The 26,506-nt window shown below is 41.3% G+C and overlaps 1 protein-coding gene across 5 annotated transcripts in view; it reads right to left on the reverse strand.

The window, feature by feature from the left end:
• ARHGAP26 (Rho GTPase activating protein 26) overlaps window positions 1-26,506 on the reverse strand; it is a 415,746-nt gene that overhangs the window by 74,150 nt on the left and 315,090 nt on the right. For all 5 annotated transcript variants that reach the window (XM_046667198.1, XM_046667197.1, XM_046667196.1 and 2 more), the window contains exons 19-20: window positions 15,504-15,642; window positions 1,514-1,667 (exon numbers count right to left, since the gene is read on the reverse strand). In XM_046667198.1, the coding sequence (XP_046523154.1) occupies window positions 1,514-1,667; window positions 15,504-15,642 (293 nt within the window). The remainder of the gene's footprint in view (window positions 1-1,513; window positions 1,668-15,503; window positions 15,643-26,506) is intronic.

A 26,506-nucleotide genomic window follows, 5' to 3' on the forward strand; every position in this document is an offset into this window, starting at 1 on the left:
GCTGGCTAGAATCAGGGATGTGAAGCAACTTGGGTTAGATATTCAACTTTGCCCACGCTGAGCAACAAATAACTTCCGCAACTGCTGGGTACAGAGGTTCAAACAAAATGGAAAAAAAAGACAACCAAGCTAGAATCTCCTTAAAGTTGAGGGAGGCGGGTCTGGGAGTGCCTGAGAGAGCACAGGGCAAGGGGCAGAGACTCTGCAGGCAAGTCTGGCCATGGAGACAGAGGAGAATCACTGCCCATATGCTGTCAGGGTCAATTATTCTGAGCTCTTGAGGCACTGGTCTATTTCTTGGTGAACAAACACATTATCTACCAATCAACAGGTAAGAAGCAAACTTCCTGAATATCAAGGCAGGATTTAAAGATGCCAGCAACGAAACAGAGACCTGATTTTCCTGATGTACAATTTCATCTTACACTGTTGTTGCGTTTTCAGCATAAGGACCTCTAAGTCCATTTTAGAGTTCTTTTTCCTTCCAAGCCTTAATATCCCTTAGTTTCTTCTAAGGCAAAAATTTCTGGACCCATTTTGCAGATCTGTAAATATCTTAAAGAGATAGAATGGCAGGGTGTGTTCATGCATCACGGCATGGAGAGGGGCAGGAAAAGCTCTGACATCCTGGTGTCTCACCAAATGAAACAACCGCTCTGAGGCAACCTGCTGCTGACCCTCGACCTCTTTTCACCAGAGAAAGGCCAAGTCAACGCTGCTTTTCCTGAGTCTTACACAGCTGCAGCTTGGGAGTCCAGCTGTTCTGGTCACAGCCTCACATTCTTTCTGGAAAGGCTCTAGCAGACAAGATTTATGGAGTGGTCTCAAGAAGCATGCTAAGCAGTGTGGGATGAAACCACAAGGGAGAACTCTTCTGGCCCTAGCAGAGTAGATCATTTCAGTGGAGGACTGGACAAGCAGCCCCAAAACTGCCTGTCTCGGCAACAAGTGCTCAATACCCAAGAAGGAAGCAATAGAAGTTCTTCTCTTTTAGAGTCTCTGGTATGCGAACAGTCATGCTACGGTTTGAGGGTCTGAAGACCCAAAGGGCTACTGGGGGCTCTTCTTTCTGGAAGTGGACACAGAGGTGGCACTGAAAATTCTCAACAAGTCAGGGAGAAGGGAAACTGAGACAACATGAATGAGTGAAACAGACTTGGCTACTGATCTGCTGAGCTACTGCAGTGCCTGGATGTTTGTAAAACCAAAAGAAATTGCTTTTCATGCCCAGCAGCCAACACAGGCAACAGCCATCACCAAAGCCATCTCAGCAGGATGGTAAATCAAAGATCACCAAGGCCAAGAAGCAGCATGTTTAAGAATAATGATTCCTCTTGGAGACAATGATGCTTAAAAAAATCTCTAACAAAACAGCCAAGCTCCAAGTTTAGGGAGAAGGTTTAGATCATGTTCATGGGGCAATGCTCTAAGTCAGAAGGGACCAGAGAGCAAATTCTGGGTGAAACGGCTGACCAAGGGCCTACTGTGGCAGGCCACTGGACATCATACTTACAGTGAGTTGGGCCGGGTGGGTTTGAGCACATCCAGGTCCGGGTCACTGGAGTTCATGTTGGGCTGTAAACTGCTGCTGGAATTGAGGATGCTGTTTGCATTTGATGAGACGACAGATTCTAAACTGGAGTTGATGATGCTGTTTCTTTGTTCCTCTGAGGGGAAAAAAAAAAGGCCATAAGCCCCATATTAATATTATTTCATAGGGATAGTCTGTTCATACACATATAAAAATTTTAACATAATAAGACCAGATTGAGATCTCTGATCCCAATGAAGCTGAGAAAAGGACAGAGAAAAGGAGAAGAATTACAAGTGGGAAAGGAATAGTCAAAGGGGAACAGGCGACTTGAAACTTTAGAGCAAAACCTCCTCCTCAGCTTGACAGGATGTACCTGTCCTTTAATACAACCAGCCTTTTTCCTAAGAGTGGCCCTATCACTGCACTATAAATTGTGTCTTCTTTTGACTGTCAGATGGTCAGAACAGAGAGCAGCCTTCATAGCCCCCTTACAGTCAACCAGATCCTCTTGGTTTCCGTGACACTAGACTTTTATTTTAAAACTCCTGCCCTCAATATTGTCTTAATTGCTCAGGCCATGTCCTACCTCCAATTCTATCACACCTCACCATAAAATGTCTACTATTTGGTCATCAACTTCCTTATAACTCTGCAGTCTAAATTCCTCACTGGGCCCCAGACGTACCCTTCTGGGTTGCCTCTAGCTCCGTGTATTTGATGTTTAGCTTCGAGATAGTTCTTTGATAAATAGATCTGTAAGGGCGACAGAGTAGCCTGCATCTAAAAAAAACTGAGTCCACAGTCCAGTCATTAATGCTTGGAGAATATTACTAAACCAGGATGGAGAAAACCTGAGTTCTCCTGGCTCTGTGGCCTAAGGCAATTTCTCATTCACTCTCTGTTTCTGGGTTAACACGTCTATAAAATGGGAGAATGAGAACTGCCTTGCACAGCTTGAGGAGCTGTCATGAGGATCAAGTGGGATCATATGGAAGAACGCGTTTTGTAAACTTCAGAACATTGCTCAAAGAAAAGAACTTTCTGTTTCTTTCCATCTTTAAAAACTTGGAACCACGTGCTGAAGAAAACACTTTGGGGATAATTTGACTAAATGGCATAGGCACAACTGCTGTAGCAAAATATTAGAGACTTGGAATATCATTTTTGTCTCACATTCGTTACAAATACACCATATTGAAATCAACTGACTTTTTGGTAATCAATTCACTTATCAAGAAACACTGTGTCTGCGTTAATCCTCACTGGGCCTTTGTGAAATGAGCCAAAGGTGTACTATATGCCTAAGAAGACAGACTGGGCTCACTGACATAGTGGTTCAGAGGTCGACATCTGAACTCCGGTCTCCTTAGGTAATAAAGAGGGTGACGTCACAATAAAAAAAATACTTTTCCCCTTGTACCAGCCATGTACGTAAAAATTGATTATGCTTATGAAATGATGTTACAGTAATCGTCACAATAAATACACACACACCAAAAGCCCCTAATATCTTAGCAAATTCTCAATGCCCTGTTTAACAAAGAAGAGTTAAGAAGTCCCTGAGGCTACTGGGAGATTCCTGAACTCTAAGTAGATTTTGAAAAATGTAGATTATTAAATTGATTCCCGAGATGGAGAACTACTCATATTTCAAGAGCTTAAGTTCCAAACAGAAACAGCAACAAAGAAACAGAAACCAAAAGAGTTACATTGAGCCAAGGGGTAGGAGGACTAACAGGGCCCACAAACGGGAACTTGCTACTGGGAAGAAAAACAACTCGAAAATCACATAATTAGGGGATCATTGAGGGAATGGATACGCCACTTATCAGTATGAATCAGAATGAATCAGTAAAAGTAAAATTTTCCTTTGCACGAAATACTCCTATCAAGATTCCTGAACGACTGTGAGGAGCCCAGGACTACTGTACAAAAACGGGGAGTAAAAATGACACTTCTTTGGGGCTCAGTGGAGACATTTTCTGCTTCACATGGGAAGAGAGATGTGTAGTTTTATTAACTCTAGTTTGAGGCCAAGTTTACATGACATAATTCTCTGAATTCAAGGAAATAACAGAGGATAATTATAGCTCACATTTCTCTGGTGATTGTATTTACTTGTCCATGAGAGGGTTATGATTCTCTATATTAAAAACAATACCTTGCTAAAAGTGTATTAGTTTTTCTAAAATATTATTGAGACATTTTCTTCTGCCTTACTATCCATTAGAAAAAGAGAGTATGTGAGATGAAAACTTCTTCAATTTTCATTTATTCAAGAAATGTTTATTGAGTACCTACTGAGTACCAAACACAGTCCCCAGACAGTTAGCAGACCCCTGCACTAATTTCTTGGTATTTTATTCAGATGTACACTAGAGTATTTATTAGATCGCACACATTTATTTGGTCATATGTCCACCTTCTTCGGTAGACTATAAGCAACCTAAGATTGGACATTTGACAGATAAAACTTGGAAATCACAACTGAAAAAACATTATATAAAGATGCTGTGCTTTATAAAATATTTCAGCAGAATCCTACTGTTCATAAAAAGATTCAATTCTAAAAACTGGACTTAGGTAAAATTTTTAAGAATGTATCTACTGTTCCAGTATTATAGACTGAGTTTCTCTACGAGCTAACAAAGAAGGCTGCAGCATATGGAAAATGATATTTGTCTGAAGTAAGCTCACAAAAGAATGAGGATGGGGTGGATAATGAAAACTCAACCCTCTCTGGACTAGAAAAGTCAATGAAATAAAACAGGTGGCTACACCCAGATTGAGCTTCAGGATTCCTCGTATTTCATTTACTGGAGGACACAAGAATTCTTTTTTTAAGAAATAAATTGTTTTTAAGATTCTACTTTGACTTCTATTTAAATATCTAGGATCTTTCACATATGGTACAACCCATAACAAAACAAAACAACAAAAGCAAATGATCGGGGAAAGGAGTTCTTTGTCCAAGAAGAAAACATAAAAAATTTAATCTTAAGATTTCATAGTTTTGCAGCCAAGAAAGCCAAATCTGCATGCTAAGAGCAGCCTCCTTACTGGTATCCCTCGATGGACCTAAAAGGAAATTTGGAAACCTGGCACTGTCTGACTATAAGACCAGTTTTATTTGACATGAGAACTCAGATAATGAGACTGAGAACTTCTAAGTTGAAATGCTGACAATCCTTACTAAGGGTGAGTAGGAAGGTGCGGATTATTCCAGAGAAGGGGTAGAGAGTAAAAACAACAGCAAATCAGATGTCTTAGTGGTTATGGCAAAGTGTACCAAGACGAATTCTAAAGTATTTGGAATTAAGAATTAAAGAGAAAATGATTCAGTAATGTCACTCAACACAGGAGGATTTTTTGTCAGGTGGGCAAATGAGTCCTTGCTCCTGACAGAAAAACATAATGAGAACAGGCAGCCTAAAAGACTTAAAAAAAAAAAAAATGAAATTAACCAAATCATTCAAATACCAGAGCTGGACTTCTCTGAGTCACTGATGATTCAAACTTGCTCTGGCATCCCCATCAGCCAGTATAAGGGGGACTGATGGCAATTACACTGCTGCAGAAAAACAATTATAGGCTAGTGGACTGAAAAAGAAAAACAATAACCAGATATGAGTCAAAGCAACAAGATCACAGAGAACAATTTCTATGACCAACAGAGAAAGAATGCCCACAATTCAGGAGTATTCCTAAACTGGCTGAAGTTAGTGAGAAGGGTTGCCTTCCTCAAACATGTTTGTCAACAAGAATCAGTCTTCTTAGTCACAGGAAATAAGAGCCCAGAAACAATGAAATGATAAAATAAAGTAAGTCTCCAAACAAATATAAACATGTATGGGTAATGCGTTGGACAATTTCATGAACCTATGTTCTATGAGGAGTGACAAACTGGATGTGGACAAGGTCCTTAAGAATGCAAATGACTCAAGGGCAGGGGCACGTGTGCCCACACAGAATACATCAAGCATCCATGACCAGTGACCTGGCAGGGCAGCGTCAGCTCATACATTACTGGTGCCTACCCCGTGTGGAGGATACATCAAAGCTCCACGAATGGTTATAAGATAAATAATAAATATAAGGCAACAATAAACAATCAAAATGTATTCTGCTAGCACAGAAAGAGGCAGTTTTCGTTATTAAATTTTTCAGGTGCTTCAGACAGGGACCGCTAATGTCCTTGAAACCAAAGTACTGGTTATAGTGGGCAGAGTGTCTGTTTTTTGTACAAATCAGAAGCGGAAAAACATGAGTATGCAACCAAATCACTGCAACTAAAAAAAGAAAGCCACAGAAGAATTTTGGTGATATTGTACTTGTTCTGGTGGTTGCCATGGAAATCTGGGAGCTAAGAGACTTCACTGTCCATATTTACCAAGTGACTCCTGCTCACTCTAATGACAACCCCACCCCCTATGAGAGGTAGGGTCTCTGTTTATCATGGAACCCAGAGGCGAGGCCAGGAGCGCACACACAGAGCCAAGCCAAATTCACACGTCCTGGCAGGCCTGAACACGCCTGGCTCCCTGACTACACAGAGCTGAAGGGTAAATACGAAACACAGGCTGTCGGCGTCACTTTGGGGGAGGTTTCCCACCACGCATGGAAGGAAGTCTGTCAGAATACAGGCTCATGTCTCATTTTTCTATGATGTCTGAGACTAGCTGTCAAAAAGAAGAGGGAAGGTGACTGTTCTTTAAAAGCAGCTCCTGATGCCTCACAGAGCCCAAAGGAGGGAACTCTCTCTCCACATGATCAGACAGGGAGAAAAGGGAATTACCAGAAAGACCAAGTTATGCAAAGACACAGGCTTTACGCAAAAAATATTAAGGCAAAAAGCAAAATACCCAGAGGCTTTCCTGTGCAGTGGTGGGGAGAGAGGTGTACCTTCTCCTGCTGGTTAAAGTTTTGCAATGAGGTCTGTCACGTATCATCTTGACAAGATAGGATGACAATAGCATGGCAGCTTAATGAATTTTGCAATAAAAAATGATGAGTATACAGCACTTTCTGAGTTTACCATCTCTGGGAAACACCCAAGTACATGGGAAGCTTAGAATCAGATTTTCTGAAGCAATTTTTCTTCCCCTGTAGCTTTTGCTCCTGATAATAGTGGCATGCCAAGCCACATAAAATCTGAGGTGGTCTGATTTCATGCTGACCCAGTGTCAGTTCCTATGATAAAAATTATCTTAAAAAGCAGTTTGAGCAATGTGTTTGGGCACATAAAGACAGTCTGGGCAATGTTTAAAAAATAATCTTAAAAAGCAGTTTGGGCAATGATGGACCAAACAGTGAGCTGATAAGTGAAAAATCTGGTCAATCTGTTGTTTTGACCATAGGACACGTACATGATATTACAGCTTTTGGCAGGTTGTCTTCAGCAAAACAACAACTGATCTTGGTCCTGTGTGGACTGACTGACTGACTTTTCTCCCCGTGGTGCTCATAATAACCCCTTTCTTTGCAAAGGGAAAGAATGTCAATAAAACTGGATTTCATGAGAGAATGGGGAAGTCATTGTGGCTGCCCCAGGATTGAGCTGATTCATGGGAATGAGACATGGAGACACAGTGGGGAAGCCCACCCCTGAAACAACACCATTTCAAACACCACGGTGTAGGAATGAGCCTCTAGTTAACGGCTGAATAGGGAGTTGAATGATGGGAGTTAAATGGATACTCTTCTACTGACAGCGTAGCCCTCCTTTCTGCCTGAGAACTTACTTTTGAGAAGGGACATTTTCCCTTTAATCTATGATCCCCAACATCTGAGGGAGTCCACATATAGACTGCTTACACTACTGCTCAGTAGAAAGAGGAAAATTATATATTTACTTATGTTTGTGACTCACTGCAAAATGGGCTTCAGATAGTGAAATAGTATGATTAGGGAGTTTTCTTTTTAATAACATAAAAATCAGTCAATACGTAATAAATATGCCTTCCTCTCCAATTTAGAAAGTACAGAAAAGCATACAAATATCCTATATGTAGATTGGTGTGTAAACGTCCACTCGTTTTGCTATACATTAAAATACACACATATACATTTTTCTTTTAACAAAGTGGGATAACATCATACCTAATGTTGAGTTACCTGCTTTGTTCACTTAGTGATAATGCCAGAGATATGAGCCTGTAATATGCTTGTTTTCCTTTAATGATCTATCTTGAACTTTTTCCTTGCCATTAGCTTTCTTTCCACAGACTCTTTTTTTTAATGGCCACATTAACTATGCGGTTTTCAGTCACACATGGTAACCACACATAATTAAGCCAAGAGCCACATTACACCTTACAGTCCGTGTGACAATAGGAATCCATGTGGATAAACATGTCGTCTGCCAAAACAAACAGGTGTGCCCAGAGCGCCCAGGATCTGCAGAGGCAACCTGAGAAAAGGCACAGGCTGCAGCTTTGACTGCTCAGAGAAAGACATTATGTAAGCCTTTGAATAGCATGAATTCCCAGCTATTTTTCAACAAGGAAGACACAGTTGAGAGTGTATGCGCTGAATCTCACCCTCTCACTGGGCCTGTCTGGGAGAGGGTCCAGGATGAATTAACTGAACTAAAAGAATTAATCGGAGCTCTAATCCCAGCAGCTAGTTAACATGATCCATGTAAAACAAAGCCCAAGGATCCATTCCCACCCCACCAACGCTGGACAACATCCCCGGGCTGCTGCTGTCTTTGCACTCAAGCATCAAATGGGCTCTCTCTGGGGCCAGGGTGACTCTGTATTACCCTCACGTGTGGGCCTCTCCTTTGGAACCTGCAGGCTCCAGAGGCAGAACGATTTCTTAGTCAAATGTAAAGTAAAACTGCAGCCTGATGATAATCATCATAATCGTAGCTAACATTTATTAGGTGCTTACTATGTTCTAGGCCCAGTGTCAAGTACTTTACATGCACTGGCTCACTTCATCATGGTAAATATCCTCCAAGGAAGCTATTATTAGTGATCGATTTTACAGATGAGCAAAGGGAGGTTCAGGAAAGGAAAGTAATGCACTCCAGGCCTCGGAGCCAGCAGGTGATAGAGATGGCCTTGGAACATGCATCTGGCCGCAGGGCCCTGCTGTCAACCGCCATGCCAGGCTGTCCCAAACCCTGACAGAGAGCCAAAGAGACGTTCTGGTAATGACAGAAGACAAGCAACCTTGATTGTCTCCCCCTGCCCAAGCCAATGCTTCGCTAACTGTAGCTGGCACCAGCATCATCAGGGTGCTTTTAAAAATACCGATACCTGAGCTCCAGCCAAGACCTCCTGATTCAGAGCATAGCAGGGAGGGGACCAGGCATCTGTAATTTTAATGAGCTCCTTACATGCTTCTAATACACACCCAAGTCTAAGAACCACTGTGCCAAGAAACACATTTCAACACCTTGGTATAAGTGCTAAAAATCTGAGACAAAATAAGTGGTAAATGTCACCTTTCAACCTCTTGGAAGAAATCTAAAAGGTACAAGACCTAAGACCTGGTTGCTCGTTCCCTCTTGTCCTTCTGGCTCTACCTTTTACAGTTGTCTGGAAAAAGTACAGCTTGTGTGTCAGTACCTTTCACCCAGATACACTAGTCCGATTCTGCTGTATGATGTATCTGTGTGGAAACGTGGAGATTAAACAGTCGTCTCCTTCGCCACCATTCTTCTGGCAGCACAGTTGAAAAGCCTTGTTCCATCTGTTCTGAGGTGGTCACAAATGAGCATGACTGCCCTGGCTCAGCAGAGTAAAGCTTCTGCTGAATGCACGCTGCTCTCTGTGAGCCGCTGCAGATCTGGAGGGGCTGCTGCCCGCCAGTGCGCATCCTGAGGAACCCATTCAACATGGTTCAACTGTCCCCACGACAGCATGGAAACTGGGACAGATGGCTTTTATTGCTTTGTAACTCAGCCTAGCAAGGTTTTCACTTCTGTGGCACAAGAACTGACAGAGGCACCCTTTTGGAGACAACACTGCTTAACCTCTCTAGCCTCAGTATACCTGTCTGTAAAATGTGGATGAGACCCTACCTCAAGGGATGATTGTCAACTGTGAGGATGAGATGAGCTAATAATGGGCTCAGCAGGCTGCTTGCTATGTTAGCTGAGCTATAATTATTTTTATTGTTGTTGTTGATGTTGTTGAATGAGGCTCAAAATCTAGCTTGGTCTCAAGGTTCTTTATCAATTGCATCTATTTATCCTCCCACAGCAGCTCCTCAGCTCTTTACAGGCAGATCCCTAGCTTAATGAAAGCTTAAGCTCTAGGTTCATAAGTGGAACTGGAAACATTTTCCCTTGGAAATAATTAGGTTTGCAGGCCAGGTCACAAAAGCCAACCCTAACAGAACCACATCTCCTCTAGAACAATCTTGCAAGTTGAAATTGGAAGGCAGAATAATGACTGGTTAACAGTAAGTGTAGCTTTGAGGTCAGAATGACTGGGTTCAAATTTACTACTTTGTTGCTGTGTGACCCTGAGTTTATTATTTAATAATTATTATTTAATGATTAATAATTATTTAAATTTTATTTCCCTCCAAGTGTAAAATAGGGACAGTACTTGTGTCATACAATTGTAAAGATTAAATGAGATGCTGCTACGCACAGTGCCTAGCATGAGAAAGCGCTTGATAAATTATATGGCCATATATATTAAACATATATAAATAAAAAATCAATTTCTATGGGAAAATGTTTTCCAAGTTCAATTTGGGAACATATCTTTCTACAGTCTTCTCCTGAGTTTTACAGACAAAAGCTACCCTTTGATATTTACAGAAAGACTCTCTTCTACGCTTCGTCTGTTAGGCATCATAGACTACCCTACTGTCCTTTGGGCCAGACTGTGACTCTCATTTCCTTTGGCATCCTTCTCAGAATTCCCCCTTTTAGAAAATATTTCTTCACTAGCTACTGACAAGTCGGGTATCTAGTCCCCTCCTCATGACAATATTTAGTGGTTTCCTAATGATTTGCATTTGTTGCTATGACACTTCCTAAATCCCCCATTTCTCTATTTCCTTCGTTCTCTTCCACAAAGTTGTAATTTCAGAGACTACTCCCATTTCATTCCTAGCCCCAGTTCCACCACACACTATCTACGAGGAGCCACACGCTGCCTTGTAACTGACCAAAGACCCTACCCAGCAGAGTATAAGAAAGCATCCAGCCCCTCATTCTGGAAAGAGACCACTGTCATCATAACGACAGCTTTACCTTTAGGGAAAAAGAGCGAGCCACCTGGCAAAGACTCCACTACTATCCATGGATTAAAGAAAAAGAGTCTTATGGAGGTGCGTGGGCACACAACTGGTCTACTTACACAGAAGGAAAAACTCCTTCTGGAAAATAAAAAACATATCCATGAGCATCAACTAATATGTCAGATACTTCCATGACAATCTGAGGCCAAGAGTGTTGGCACAGATTCACGTCTGCAAGAAAAGAACGCGCTCCAACTTCTGCACAGAGCAGGGGACACTGCAGAGAGGTGGGAGAAAAATGTGTGCTGACAACCAACACCAGGGACCTCTCAAAAAGAGACACCCATGTGAGCTACTCTGGGAGTTTCAGGCCCATTACACCTCTCCACTGGGGACTGAAGAGAGGGCTGACCAATGAAAATATTACACTGCAAGTACATCAGTGAGGAGAAAATGCAGAAGTGAACTCAAAAGAGATCAGGCAGACAGACAAAAGCAGAAATGAGGCTCTGAAAAACGTCATATGCCAAGATTGAAGGTAGAGGAGAGGAATGTGGACATGTGCTTGTGTGTGTGTGTATGTGTCCACACAAGCATGATCCCTCTAACAAGGTATTTGCTCTGAGGCAAGAACGTAAAGAGAGGGAAGGTCACATCAACCCTGGACAGGTATCACAAAGAACCAAAAGTGCACAGCATAAAATTGACAGATTGACAGTGAGTGTCCACCATGATATAAACAGCCAGCTGACAATCTCTGAACCCAATTCTAGTTGAGTGGACAAAGGAAACTTGAATTTGTATATTTACGTTAAGAGGAAAGACCTAAGTCAGTCAAAAATTCAGAGCAAGGGGCTGGCCCCGTGGCCGAGTGGTTAAGTTCGCGCACTCCGCTGCAGGCAGCCCAGTGTTTCGTTGGTTCGAATCCTGGGCGCGGACATGGCACTGCTCATCAAACCACGCTGAGGCAGCGTCCCACATGCCACAACTAGAAGGACGCACAACAAAGAATATACAACTATGTACTGGGGGGCTTTGGGGAGAAAAAGGAAAAAATAAAATCTTTAAAAAAAAAAATTCAGAGCAAGGTCTGTGGACGCCACACTGTGGTACACATTCCACAGGCAGGACACAAGACAATTTGAATGTGGATGAACATTCTTTATCTTAATGGGTAGATATTTATTTTAATGTGTATTAGTGAACAGTGAAAGGAGACCATCAAACTCATGTTTTTAGAGGTTTTACTGAGTAGGAGTAGGCCATGTAAAGAAGTGAGTTTCTTTAAAATAGATTTAAAAAAATGTATTAAACAAACCACAGAGCATGAGTTATGTGGTTGTGGCCCAAAGAGTGAATGAAGGTGTATGTATGTGATTCAAGTTTGGGAAGTACTGAGCTAGGTATGGGAAGAGGCCTTTAACTGAAAAACATCATTATATGGAAATATAGGACTTTTTTCCCAAAAATTCCCTGCGGGGTCTTTACCTGTACTTTAATTCTAAAGGTAAATGCAGCAAAGTGCTTTGATAGACAAAGGGATGAAGGTGTATGAAAACTTTATTGAGCACCATCAAGTGCTCATCCGACAGTGATGCGTGGCTGGATGACAACCTAGGAGGGGGGAGTGCGGGCAGAACCTTCCAACTGGCCGTCTTCCTCACAGCATCAATTCACCCACCCCTCCTCTGGTGCTTTCTAAGCCAGCTTGGATATCATTCTAGTTTCCCAGAAAAAAAGTGGTTTCCAAAACACACTATAAGAAGTGTATGTATATACACACACCTATATACTTTTCAATGAAAATGTTTCTTCTCTGAGAAAGGGGAGAAAGCTAAGCACCCCACAAACATCCGAGCATATGGAGATTCCAGTCCTGTTTCCAGGGGACATTTCCTAACACTCAGAGGAGAGATATACTGCTTCCTGTCTTGCATCCTTTGGTCCACCGTCCATAGATGGGGCCACGGGAGCTTGTTCTGCGACTGAGGCGGGTCTGCTCTCACACGTCCTTCACTTTCATCCTCTGCCTGTGTGATAAGATTTATCTTGGGTAAAGATCTAATTGATTTTCTCTGAATCTCCATCTTCTTTCTTACATGCTCCCAGAGTACGCTTTAAGATCTGTTCCAAAGCTGCTTCTGATTCAATCTAACTGCAAACTCCGCACTATTTTAAGCTTAGAGGAATTTACCAATGCTGTCTGATCTGTCCTGATCTGCACTGTACGGTGCTTGGCACAGAACATGGAAGTGACTGTGGATCTCTTGGAAACCTGAGAGGCATCTCGCCCCGCAGCCTGATGCCTTGTTTGTGGCAGATGTGAGTGAGGCCAGGCCTGTTCCAAGGGTTCCCTGTGCACTTGGAGGGGCCCAGACTGTGTGCAGACCCAAGCCAGATATTGAAGAAACACAGGCTATCATTCGAAGGGAAGCCTATCCCAGCACGAGGTCAAAGCCCGAAAAGTGTGTGTATCTGTTGACCTAGGAATTCTTCCACGAATTTCTCTTAAGGAAATTATCATGAATATGAGCAGATTTAGCTACAAAGATGATAACAGTAGCTTTGCTTATAAAAGCAAAATATCTGAAACAACCCAAATGGTGCTAAATACACCAAAGTGCAGCCACACTGTGGGATACTATGAAATCCTTAAATGCAGTCATGTTCTGGGGGCAGGAAGATTTGTTTTCAGGAGGAATGATAAGGAAGGCCATTACTTCTGAATTACAAGCGGATAAAAAAACATTTTTTGTAACAAAGAAATAGAAAGATGCCAATCTGGATAGGGAACCTCTCCTCTTCAAGGCAAAGTGGGACATTATTCTGCTTTGTGCCTTTATTGTACCTCAGAGAGATCAGTAGTAGAGGTAGTAATGGTAATAATAATAATAACAATAACAATATCACACGCCCCCCTCCACAGCGTTTACTGAGCACCTAACTCTGCAACAGGCACTGTTTGAAGTGCTTTAAACTCACAACAACCTGGTGAGGTAGAAACTCTTACATTCCTATTTTCCAGAAGAGCAGACTGAGGCCCTGAGACATGGGATAACTTGCCCACGTCACACACAGCCCGTGAGCAGCAGAGGCAGGATTCTCACCCAGGCAATCCGGTGCCGGTGTGTGCTTCTGACCACTCCATCCTCCCGCCTCTCTGAATGCATCCCATTGGCTTACTATTATCTATTCACCGTCTATTTCCCTTACTCAGTCCTGAGCTCTTTAAAGATAAGGGCCCATGTTTATATTCCCAGTCCCTGGCAGACGCTGTGTAAAAGTTGGTTGGTGAACGAACTAGCCTTGGTACCTGCGTGTGATTAAACAGTGACTAATAACAATAGCAGCAGCTCTCAGCTTTTGCCATGTTGGCCTTTGCCATGGCCAGGCCTTGGGCCAGATGCTTAAATGCACAATTTCATTTAATCCTCACAACTTCCCTATGAAAGAGGCACTATTATCCTTACCTTACAGATGAGCAAACTGAGGCTGACAGAAGGGGAAAAGTGGGCCCGTGTGTTGCTCGGGGCACAAGAACCCAGTATGACTGACTTCAGGCAGAGCTGGGGCCCTCGACTCCTACAACACACTACTCAACTCTCGGATTACAAAAGCCAAACAAGACTGGATATTTTAGGGCCCAGTGACTTGATCACTGCAAAGAACTCAGAAATCCTGAGATGGAAAAAAGATTTGAGGGGCAGGCCCCATGGCCGAGTGGCTAAGTTCACACGCTCCACTTTGCTGGCCCAGGGTTTCGCTGGTTGGGATCCTGGGCGTGGACATGGCACTGCTCAGCAGGCCATACTGAGGCGGTGTCCCACATAGCACAACCAGAGGACCTGCAACTAGAATATACAACTATGTACTGGGGGGCTTTGGGGAGAAGAAAGAGAAAATAAGAAGATTGGCACCTGAGCTAACATCTGTTGCTAATCTTTAAAGATTTTATTTTTCCTTTTTCTCCCCAAAGCCCCCCAGCACGTAGTTGCATATTTTTAATTGTGGGTCCTTTCTAGTTGTGGCATGTGGGATGCCGCCTCAGCATGGCCTGATGAGCGGTGCCATGTCCACAGACAGAATCTGAACCGGCGAAACCCTGGGCCGCCGCAGCACGCAAACTTAACCACTCAGCCACGGGGCCAGTCCCTGTTGCCAATCTTTAAAAAAAGATTTGATACAATATTAGTGATAACACTGCTAGTTGGAACAAGACGGGGAAGGTATTATTCTCTAATTAATTCATTAATTAATTTCACATAATGATTAAGTGCCTACCCCACACCAGGCCCTGGGAGAGGTGGAATAGACGGATGAGCAAAACAAGGTCCTGCCCTCACAGAGTCACATTCTAGCGGGGTATGTGACTTGCCCTAATAAGCATTTAATTACAAACTGAGAAAAAGAGAGGAAGGTTCTTTGGGAGCCCCTAACAAAAGAGGGCCAGAAGAAGTGCTGCCTGAGCTGAGCTCTCACTGTGCAGCAGGAGGAGAGGTGGCTCAGCTGTTTGCCCACAGGAAACCTGGAAAGAGAGTCCTGAACAGTGGGTGGCCCTTGCCCTTCATTCTCAGCAATACTGCTTCCTGGCCTGTCGGGGTTCCTCAGCCATGGAGCCTGGAAGGGCAGAAGGATACACAGTCCTTAAGGACACAAGGGGCAGCGGCACACAGAGAGAGGCTGGAGGTGTGCGTGCTGAGCAGCCAGGAGGTGGGACGGACGCCCCTCCAGCGCCACGCTGGCCCTGAGCAGCGGGACTCACGTTTTTCTGTGGACTGCACGGCGTGGAAGAGCGTCAGGGGCCTCTCGCTGCAGGACGGGGGCTTGGAGTCACTGCTCTTCTTCCGAGATAGGTGCAGCTGGGCATTGGTGAGAGGCGTATCAGGCACGGTGTTAAATATCTGCAAGTAAAGTTTCATGAAAAGATTATACACTACCATGAATTGGGGAGAAAGCACAGGCCCGAACCAGTAACTGAAAGCTTGGTGGTGTCTACGAATCAGCAAGAAAAAGACATGAAAAGACCACCAGCGTTTATTTGCTCAGGACTTTATTTTAAATATCTCTAGGAACTGGCATTAAGCATCCTCCTTCGGAAGCGTATCCTGGAGTGTGGTAACCATTCACTTCCATTTCTAACCCCTTCTGCTATAATTTCCACTGAGCTTCTTTTTGTTGTTCTCTCCAGGGGAAATGGAAAGCAGCTGTGCTAAATATAAGTCATTGTCTGTTACAGGACTTAAAGTATTTTGACCACCTTTGTCCCGAAACAATTAATCAAAATCATTTTACTTTTCCTCAATGGTTCTAGTTCCCCAATTCTTAACAATTGCTTCACAACTTTCTCAGAATGTGAAATATGCATTTAAATGCACCAAATGCATTTAACACTATAAATTTAATGCAATTAAATGCATTAAAACATCCCACAAAGCAGCACAGAGCAGGGCACCATTTCCCAGGCCTCAATCATCCTCAGATGGAGTATCCTTTTTAGTTCAGCAGCTGTGTTATCTTTGATGCTGAGTGCTCTTTTTCTTATTTAAAATGGAGAAAAAAGGTAGTTTCCTCCACTTGATGATAAAAGTAACATATAAATACTACAGACAATTTGGAAAATGTAGAAAAACATCGAGAAGAAAACAAAAAGCTCTCTCAATTCCACTATTTAGAGATAACCACTGTTAACATTTGAGTTTTATTTTCTTATGAACTTTTTTCTTTGAAGCTTTTATTAAAAAAAAAAAGTCCAGGGTAAAAAATGAGAAGAAATGATAGACAAAAATCATGACAACTCTCATCTTTCTGTCTACAGATACAAGTATGGCAGAACTATTAAAATGGCTACCACTTGCATGTTGCTTACCATGATTGCAGTAGCCACCGTTCAATGGTGGCTCCCTAGGGACCAGTCACTGCATGTGTTTACATGTAGCTCACTCAGTTCTCAGTGACCTTGAGCAACAGGTACTGTCCTCACCATGTATAATGAAGAACTGAGGCAGAGTGGTGAAGCTGCCACATTATAGATATAATTACAGAAGATAACATAGAAACCTATGTCCTTAGATTTTCACGATTCCTTTTTAAATTCATATATAATAACAACACTCATTCATTCAATCAAGAAAGATCTTTTGAGAAAAAGTAGAGCTTTTAGAAAGAGGGCAAGCTAAAGAGTCTATCAACTCAATATAGACTGTTATATGCATAGTATATTAAACAGGATCCTCATGGTAACCACAAATCAGAAACCTATAACAAGCAGGAAAAAAAGTAAGACAAAAGAAATCAAACATATTACTAAAGATATCCATCAAACCACAAGGGAAGAGAGCAAGAGAAATAGAAAGGAACAGAGAAGAACTACTAAAACACCCGGGGGAAAAAAAAGGGTCAAAATGGCAATAAATACATATTTATCAATAGCTACTTGAAATGTCAATGGACTAAATGCACCAATCAAATGCCATAGGGTGGCCAACTGGATAAAAAAACAAGACCCATGTATATGCTGCGTACAAGAGACACACTTCCGACCTACAGACACTCATAAACTGAAAGTGAAAGTATGGAAAAAGATATTCCATGCAAATGGCAAAGAAAAGAAAGCGGGGGTAGCAATACTTATATCAGACAAAATAGACTTTGAAACAAAAACTGTAATAACAGACAAAGATGGGCACTACATAATGATAAAGGGAACAATCCAACAAGAAAATATAACACTTGTAAATATCTATGCACCTAACATAGGAGCACCTAAATATATAAAGCAATTATTAACAGACATAAGAGGAGAAATAGACAGTAACACAATAATAGTAGGGGACTTTAACACTCCACTTACGCCAATGGATAGATCATCCAAACAGAAGATCAATAAGGAAACATTGGCCTTAAAGGACACATTAGACCAGATGGACTTAGTAGATATATACAGAACATTTCATCCAAAAACCACAGAATACACATTCTTTTCAAATGCCCACGGAACGTTCTCCAGGACTGAGCACATATTAGGCCACAAAACAAGTCTCAATAAATTTAAGAAGATTGAAATAATACCATGCATCTTTACTGACCACAAAGGTATGAAACTGGAAATCAACTACAGAAAGAGAACCAGAAAAGCCACAAAAATGTGGAGATTGAACAAAACGCAACTGAACAATGACTGGGTCAATAAAGAAAGCAAAGAAGAAATAAAAAAATTCCTGGAGACAATGAAAATGAAAACATGACATGCCAAAATCTGTGGGATACAGCAAAAGCGGTTCTAAGAGGGAAGTTTATCGCAATTCAGGCCTAACTCAACAAAGAAGAAAAATCCCAAATAGACAATCTAAAAGTGCACCTACAAGTACTGGAAAAAGAACAATAAACAAAGCCCCAAATCAGCAGAAGGAAGGAAATAATAAACATCAGAGCAGAAATAAACGAAATAGAGACTAAAAAAAAAATAGAAAAAATTAATGCAACCAAGAGCTGGTTTTTGAAAAGATAAACAAAATTGACAAACCTTTAGCTAGACTCACCAAGAAAAAAAGAGAGAAGGCTCAAATGAATAAAATCAGAAATGAAAGAGGAGAGATTACAACGGACACCTCAGAAATACAAAAGATAATAAGAGAATACTATGAACAGATATACACCAACAAATTGGATAATCTAGAAGAAATGGATAAATTCTTAGAAACATACAACCTTCCAAAACTGGACCAAGAAGATGTAGAAAATCTGAATAGATCGATCACCGGTAAGGAGATCAAAACAGCAATCAAAAACCTCCCAAAAACTATGGTTCAACATCCGCAAATCAATCAACGTGATACACCACATCAACAAACTGAGGAATAAAAACCACATGATCATCTCAATAGATGCAGAGAAGGCATTTGACAAGATCCAACAGCCATTTATGATAAAAACTCTGAACAAAATGGGCATAGAAGGAAACTACCTCAACATAATAAAGGCCATATATGAGAAACCCATAGCCAACATCATACTCAATGGGCAAAAACTGAACGCTATCCCCCTGAAAACAGGAACGAGACAAGGATGCCCTCTATCACCACTCTTATTTAACATAGTACTGGAGGTCCTGGCCAGAGCAATCAGGCAAGAAAAAGGAATAAAAGGAATCCAAATAGGGAGGGAAGAAGTGAAACTCTCGCTGTTTGCAGACAACATGATCTTATATATAGAAAACCCCAAAGAATCCATTGGAAAACTGTTAGAAGTAATCAACAACTACAGCAAAGTTGCAGGGTATAAAATCAATTTGCATAAATCAGTAGCATTTCTATACTCCAGTAATGAACCAACAGAAAAAGAACTCAAGAACACAATACCATTCACAATCGCAACAAAAAGAATAAAATACCTTGGGGTAAATTTAACTAAGGAAGTGAAGGACCTATATAATGAAAATTATAAGGCCTTTCTGAGAGAATTGGATGACGACATAAGGAGATGGAAAGATATTCCATGTATATGGATTGGAAGAATAAACATAGTTAAAATGTCCGTTCTACCTAAAGCAATCTACAGATTCAATGCCATCCCAATCAGAATCCCAATGACATTCTTTACAGAATTAGAACAAAGAATCCTAAAACTCATATAGGGCAACAAAAGACCCCGAATTTCTAAAGCAATCCTGAGAAAAAAGAACAAAATGGGAGGCATCACAATCCCTGACTTCAAAACATACTACAAAGCTACAGTAATCAAAACAGCATGGTACTGGTACAAAAACAGGTGCACAGATCAATGGAACAGAATTGAAAGCCCAGAAATAAAACCACACATCTATGGACAGCTTATCTTTGACAAAGGAGCTGAGGGCATACAATGGAGAAAAGAAAGTCTTTTCAACAAATGGTGCTGGGAAAACTGGAAAGCCACGTGGAAAAGAAGGAAAATTGACCATTCCTTTTCACCATTCACCAAAATAAACTCAAAATGGATCAAAGACCTAAAGGTGAGACCTGAAACCATAAGGCTTCTGGAAGAAAACGTAGGCAGTACACTCTTTGACATCAGTATTAACAGGATCTTTTCGGACACCATGCCTTCTCAGAGAAAGGAAACAATAGAAAGAATAAACAAATGGGACTTCATCAGACTAAAGAGCTTCTTCAAGGTAAATGAAAACAGGATTGAAACAAAAAAACAACCCACTAACTGGGAAAAAATATTTGCAAGTCATATATCTGACAAAGGCTTAATATCCTTAATATATAAAGAACTCTCGCAACTCAACAACAAAACATCAAACAACCCAATCAAAAAATGGGCTGGAGACATGAACAGACATTTCTCCAAAGAAGATATACTGATGGCCAATAGGCACATGAAAAGATGCTCATCATCGCTGATCATCAGGGAAATGCAAATCAAAACTACACTAAGATATCACCTTACACCCATTAGAATGACAAACATATCTAAAACTAATAGTAACAAATGTTGGAGAGGTTGTGGAGAAAAAGGAACCCTCGTACACTGCTGGTGGGAATGCAAACTGGTGCAGCCACTATGGAAAACAGTATGGAGATTCCTCAAAAAATTAAAAATAGAACTACCATATGATCCAGCCATCCCACTCCTGGGTATTTATCCAAAGAGCCTGAAGTCAGCAATCCCAAAAGTCCTATGCACCCCAACGTTCATTGCAGCATTTTTACAATAACCAAGACATGGAAGCAACCTAAGTGCCCAGCAACAGACGAATGGATAAAGAAGATGTGGTACATATATACAATGGAATACTACTCAGCTGTAAAACAGAACAAAATCATTCCATTTGCAATAACATGGATGGACCTTGAGGGAATTATGTTAAGTGAAATAAGCCAGTTAGAGAAGGATAATCTGTGTATGACTCCACTCATGAGGAATTTAAAATTATGGACTAAGAACAGTTTAGTGGATACCAGGGGAAAAGTGGGGTGGGGGGTGGGCACAAAGGGTGAAGTGGTGCACCTACAACATGACTGACAAACATTAATGTACAACTGAAATTTCACAAGATTGTAACCTATCATTAACTCAATAAAAAAAAAACCAAAAGACAAAACAAAACAAAACAAAAAAATAAAAGTCCAGGATCAGATGGCTTCCCTGGTGAATTCTACCAAACATTCAAAGAAGACTTAATACCTATCCTTCCCAAACTCTTCCAAAAAATTGAAGAGGAGGGGAGGCTTCCTAACTCGTTCTACGAAGCCAACATCATCCTGATACCAAAACCAGATAAGGACAACACAAAAAAAGAAAATTACAGGCCAATATCACTGATGAACAGTGACACAAAAATCCTCAACAAAATACTAGCAAATCGAATACAACAATACATTAAAAAGATCATACATCATGATCAAGTGGGTTTCATTCCAGGGATGCAGGGATGGTTCAACATTCGCAAGTCTATCAACGTGATATACCACATTAACAAAATGAAGAATAAAAATCACATGATCATCTCAATAGATGCAGAGAAAGCATGTGACAACATACAGCATCCACTTATGATAAAAACTCTAAATAAAATGCATATAGAGGGAAATACATCAACATAATAAAGGCCATATATGACAAACTCACAGCAAATGTGATTCTCAATGGAGAAAACTGAAAGCTATCCCTCTAAGAACAGGAACCAGACAAGGATGCCCACTGTCACCACTCTTATTTAACGTAATATTGGAAGTCCTAGCCAGAGCAATCAGGCAAGAAAAAGAAATAAAAGGGATCCATATTGGAAAAGAAGAAGTAAAACTGTCACTCTTTGCAGATGACATGATTTTATATCTAGAAAACCCTAAAGATTCCACTAAAAAACTTTTAGAAATAATAAAGGAATACAGTCAAGTCACACGATACAAAATCAACGTACAAAAGTCGGCTGCATTTCTATATACTAACAACGAAGTAGCAGAAAGAGAAATTAAGAATACAATCCCACTTACAATTGCAACAAAAAGAATAAAATGCCTAGGAATAAACTTAGCCAAAGAGGTGAAGGATCTGTACACCGAAAACTATAAAACACTGTTGAAAGAAATCGAAGAAGACACAAAGAAATGGAAAGATATTCCATGCTCTTGGATTGGAAGAATTAATGTCGTTAAAACGTCCATACTTCCTAAACCAATCTATAGATTCAATGCAATCCCTATCAAAGTTCCAACAACAGTTTTTACAGAAATAGAACAGAGAATCCTAAAATTTATATGGAACAACAAAAGACCCCGAATAGCCAAAGGATTCCTGAGAAAAAAGAACAAAGCTGGAGCTATCACACTTCCTGATTTCAAATTATACTACAAAGCCATAGTAACCAGAACAGCATGGTACTGGCACAAAAACAGACACACAAATCAATGGAACAAAATTGAGAGCCCAGAAGTAAACCCACACGTTTATGGACAGCTAATATTCAACAAGGGAGCCAAGAGCATACGATGGAGAAAGGAGAGTCTCTTAAATAAATGGTGTTGGGAAAACTGGACAGCCACATGCAAAAGAATGAAAGTAGACCGTTCCCTTACACCATGCACAAAAATCAACTCAAAATGGATTAAAGACTTGAATGTAAGACCCGAAACCATGAGACTTGTATAAGAAAACATAGGCAGTATGCTCTTTGACATTGGTCTGAGCAGCATATTTTCAAGTACCATGTCTGACCGAGCAAGGGAAACAAGAAAAAATGAACAAATGGGACTACATCAAACTGAAAAGCTTCTGCACAGCAAAGGAAACCATAAACAAAACGAAAAGACAACCTAACAATTGGGAGAAGATATCTGCAAACCATATATCAGATAAGGGGTTAATATCCAAAATATACAAAGAACTAATAGAGCTCAACAACAAAAAAACCAACAATCCAATTAGAAAATGGGCAAAAGATCTGAACAGAGATTTCTCCAAAGAAGATATACGGATGGCCAACAGCCATATGAAAAGATGCTCAACATCATTAGCTATCAGGGAAGTGCAAATCAAAACTACAATGAGGTATCACCTTACTCCAGTCAGAATGGCTACAATTAATAGGATAGGAAACAACAAATGTTGGAGAGGATGTGGAGAGAAGGGAACCCTTGTTCACTGCTGGTGGGAGTGCAAACTGGTGCAGCCACTATGGAAAGCAGTATGGAGTATCCTCAGAAAATTAAGGATAGATCTACTATATGATCCAGCTATTATTACACTGCTGGGTATTTATCCAAAGAACTTGAAAATACAAAGGCATAAAGATACTTGCACCCCTATGTTCATTGTAGCATTATACACAATAGCCAAGACATGGAAGCAACCTAGGTGCCCATCAAGGGACGAGTGGATAAAGAAGATGTGGTATTTATACACGATGGACTACTACTCAGCCATAAGAAATGACGAAATACAGCCATTTGTGACAACGTGGATGGACCTTGAGGGTATTATGCTGAGTGAAATAAGTCAGAGGGAGAAAGTCAGATACCATATGATCTCAATCGTAAGTAGAAGATAAAAACAATGACAAAAAAACACATAGCCTTGGAGATTGGATTGATGGTTACCATTGGGAAGGGGGAAGAGGGGAGGGCAAAAGGGGTGATTAGGCTCACATGTGAGGGGATGGACTATAATTAGTGTTCCGGTGGTGAACATGATGTAATGTACACAGAATTCGAAATATGATGTACATCCAAAAATAAAAAATAATAATAATAAAAATTTAAAAACCCAGAAAGATCTTCTGAGCATCTTCTTTTTACCAGGCACTCTGGGTATAACAGTGCATGAGGCAAACCCATGCCCTGTGGTTAGAGAGTTTGCAGCCAGTAGCTGGGATTTCCTGAGTATTTGCTGCACCAGGTTAAGTGCTTTCTATGAGTTATCACATTTATGTCAAAACACTTTTCCATAATTGGGATTATATGCTTTATACAGTTTGGTATCCTATACATTTGGTATAACATTATGTTGTAACATGTTCCCCTCCATTAAAAAATCTTCAAACATGATTCTTAATGATTGCATAATACCCTAGCTATATTGGGATATCAATATTCACTGATCCACTCATTATCATTTCTTACTCTTTGGAGCTAGCTGCCTCCCGGATTTTCTCTTTCCCAACAATCATGAGTAACAAGAGGATGGTGGTGGCACCCCACTCCCTTCAACTATGGGCAGCCCTAGACACATCAGAGTCCTTCTCATGGCCCTCTCTCCTTTGTGTGTGTGTTTAAAAGCAGAACTCAGAAGCTGATATATAGGAAGCAAAGTCATAAGAATGATAAGAATTTCAGCCAAAACAGCTGCTCTCCATGGGTTGGCAGGTCCTTGGGATCCAATGATGCCAGCCAGCTGGTTAAGTCAGTCTTGCTCCCAAACACAGCTGTCTGGAAACAGCGTTATTATATTTTCCCTAGGGGACTGAATTTTCAACAAAATAAACTGAATGATCACATAGCTGAGTTCAATTGGGGCAAGGGGATAAGGAGAGAAGGGGAAATAAAGCAAAAGAAACAAAAACCTCCTGGCTTCCAGAGGGGCTGGCACCGCTAAAAATAAGGACCAGTGCTACACGTGTGTCCAGCACCCCTTTGAGTATCTACAAGGGAAGGAGAGAGAAACTATGGTTGCTGTTGAGCTCAAGGACCACAGCCTCTGAGAAGCTGTCTCCCCTCTTTACTTTGTTCCCAACAATGCTGAGCCATGGCTGCTCCTCGGTGACATCTAACTGTGCACCATTACCATTGACATTTGGACTTTCCTCCTATATATGAGTGTCTGCACCTGCCAGACACTGTGCTAGGTACTCCACATGACTTATCTCCAAGCCATAGGTCAACTTAGCACACAATCAGTAGGGTGACCATTCCACAGGGAGATTTCCGGACCTGCCATACAGCTAAGCAGGAGAGGGGCGGGGACTGAAACCCTAGGGCTGCAGTTTTTAGCATCTGCCCTCTCTGCTCCACTTTTTCAGCAGTCATTATTCACTCAGCTCATCTTTTCCAGTCAATCTTCACTACAGAAGCCAGGGCCTCCAAACCTACAAGTACAGATTTCAACAAATAATGGTATCTCTTAGCACCCTTCCGCCTCTAGCCTCAGGTACAGCACGCTCAGCAATCCCTAGATGAAAACACTTGTAAGTGAATTCAGATCTAGTGACGGGCCTCCAGCCTCCACCCCTTACGTCTGGCCTCCAAGTTTTGTCTCTTTCCTAATGAGTTACTGAGAATGAAGTCCTTGCCTAACTCCAATGGGAACAAAGATTATGTATATACATTTCAATTTCAACCATTACCAAAAATGCAAGTATTTAGTCTTTCCTAAAAACTGTAGTAAACCCTGGAGAAACAAAGAAGAGTACATTGTGAGGAAGGACCATGGATTTAGACAGATGCGTGAAAAATTGCTTCTAAACAATGTTTATACACAGCTGAGCAGGAAGAGACATGGGAACACATGAGAGAATTTCATTCTGCACATTGGCTGCTTTCTCTAAAAGAAAAGTCATTTGAGCACTCTAGAATCAGTTCCAGGAGATTTTTACCATGGATAAGTACAGTCCCGAAGGCCTGTTCTTTGGGTCTTATTATGAGCCAGGCTCAGGCTTCTGAAGAGCTCCAACAGGGCTGTTCTCAGGGCCATATGCAATAATGTCCAAGTGAGCACACTGCAAAATGTAAAGTGCCAGACACGGGACTATCACCACTACTATCACACATATTTCTGAGGTGCAAGGGCACCTTTGTAAACCAAACCAAGTCAGAGCAGATGACACAACCTTCATCAAGGGGTGTGGGAAATCAGTCCCCAAATTACTGTTGTTCATTTAACTCTGAAACTTGAACACATGCAAGTTGTTTAAAGGCTGCTTATTGTCTGGCCACCTTGTAGCCAGGCCAAGAATTTGCCTCTGTGCTAAAAGCTCAAGTTGGAATTATGATGAGAATCTGAATTATTCACAATTTTTTTGTTCGTTGGTTATTCCAACCCTATTTAGTTTGGAAGAGATGATTTCAAGAGAACCAAATGAAGTTTCCTTCGTTCTGTTGAGAAGAATCACTGTACAAATGACCCTGCTGAATGGTGGAGACGTGAGCTCGTATGCTCTATGAGCAATGGATTTAGGGAGCTCTACCATGTGGCTGGAACAATCTACTCATTTCACAGAAACTTTCCAAATTAACACAAAAGGGAGGGATTTTTTCTGTACCCCAAGTGCCCTGTTAATTCTTTCCAAACTTACGAACTAATTCTGACTTAATCAGGAATGGCTTAGAAATAAAAGTCATCGGGAAGACTACAGGCCTTCTGGAAGCTAGTGGGGAATAAGACTATAAAATAAAAATATAACTCTGGACAACTCTTCCAAGTATCCCCAATTTCAAGCTTCCCATATGTGGAATTAGCAGACCCATAAATACCAAGCTACTGTTTCCCCTTAAGCCACACAGCAGAGTGGTCAGGCGTGGCCTGGCCTCTGCAGTCACACAGACCTGGGCTGAGTCCTGGTTTTGCTGCTTACTCAGTGGGCAACACCTTCAGCTACACTGACCTCACCATCACTGACATGGGCATCATTGTTGCAGCATCACAAAGAGTATAGGAAAGGAATTTACAGTCATTATATACGGCTGAAAAAGCAACAGGCTTTGGAGTTAGACAGACTTGGGCTCACCTTGGGCAAGAGCCTTAACCGCTCTGAGCCTGTTTCCCTTGTGCAAATGGAGATCTAATACC

The sequence above is a fragment of the Equus quagga genome, chromosome 7, assembly GCF_021613505.1.
Source record: "Equus quagga isolate Etosha38 chromosome 7, UCLA_HA_Equagga_1.0, whole genome shotgun sequence".
Lineage (NCBI taxonomy): Eukaryota > Metazoa > Chordata > Mammalia > Perissodactyla > Equidae > Equus > Equus quagga.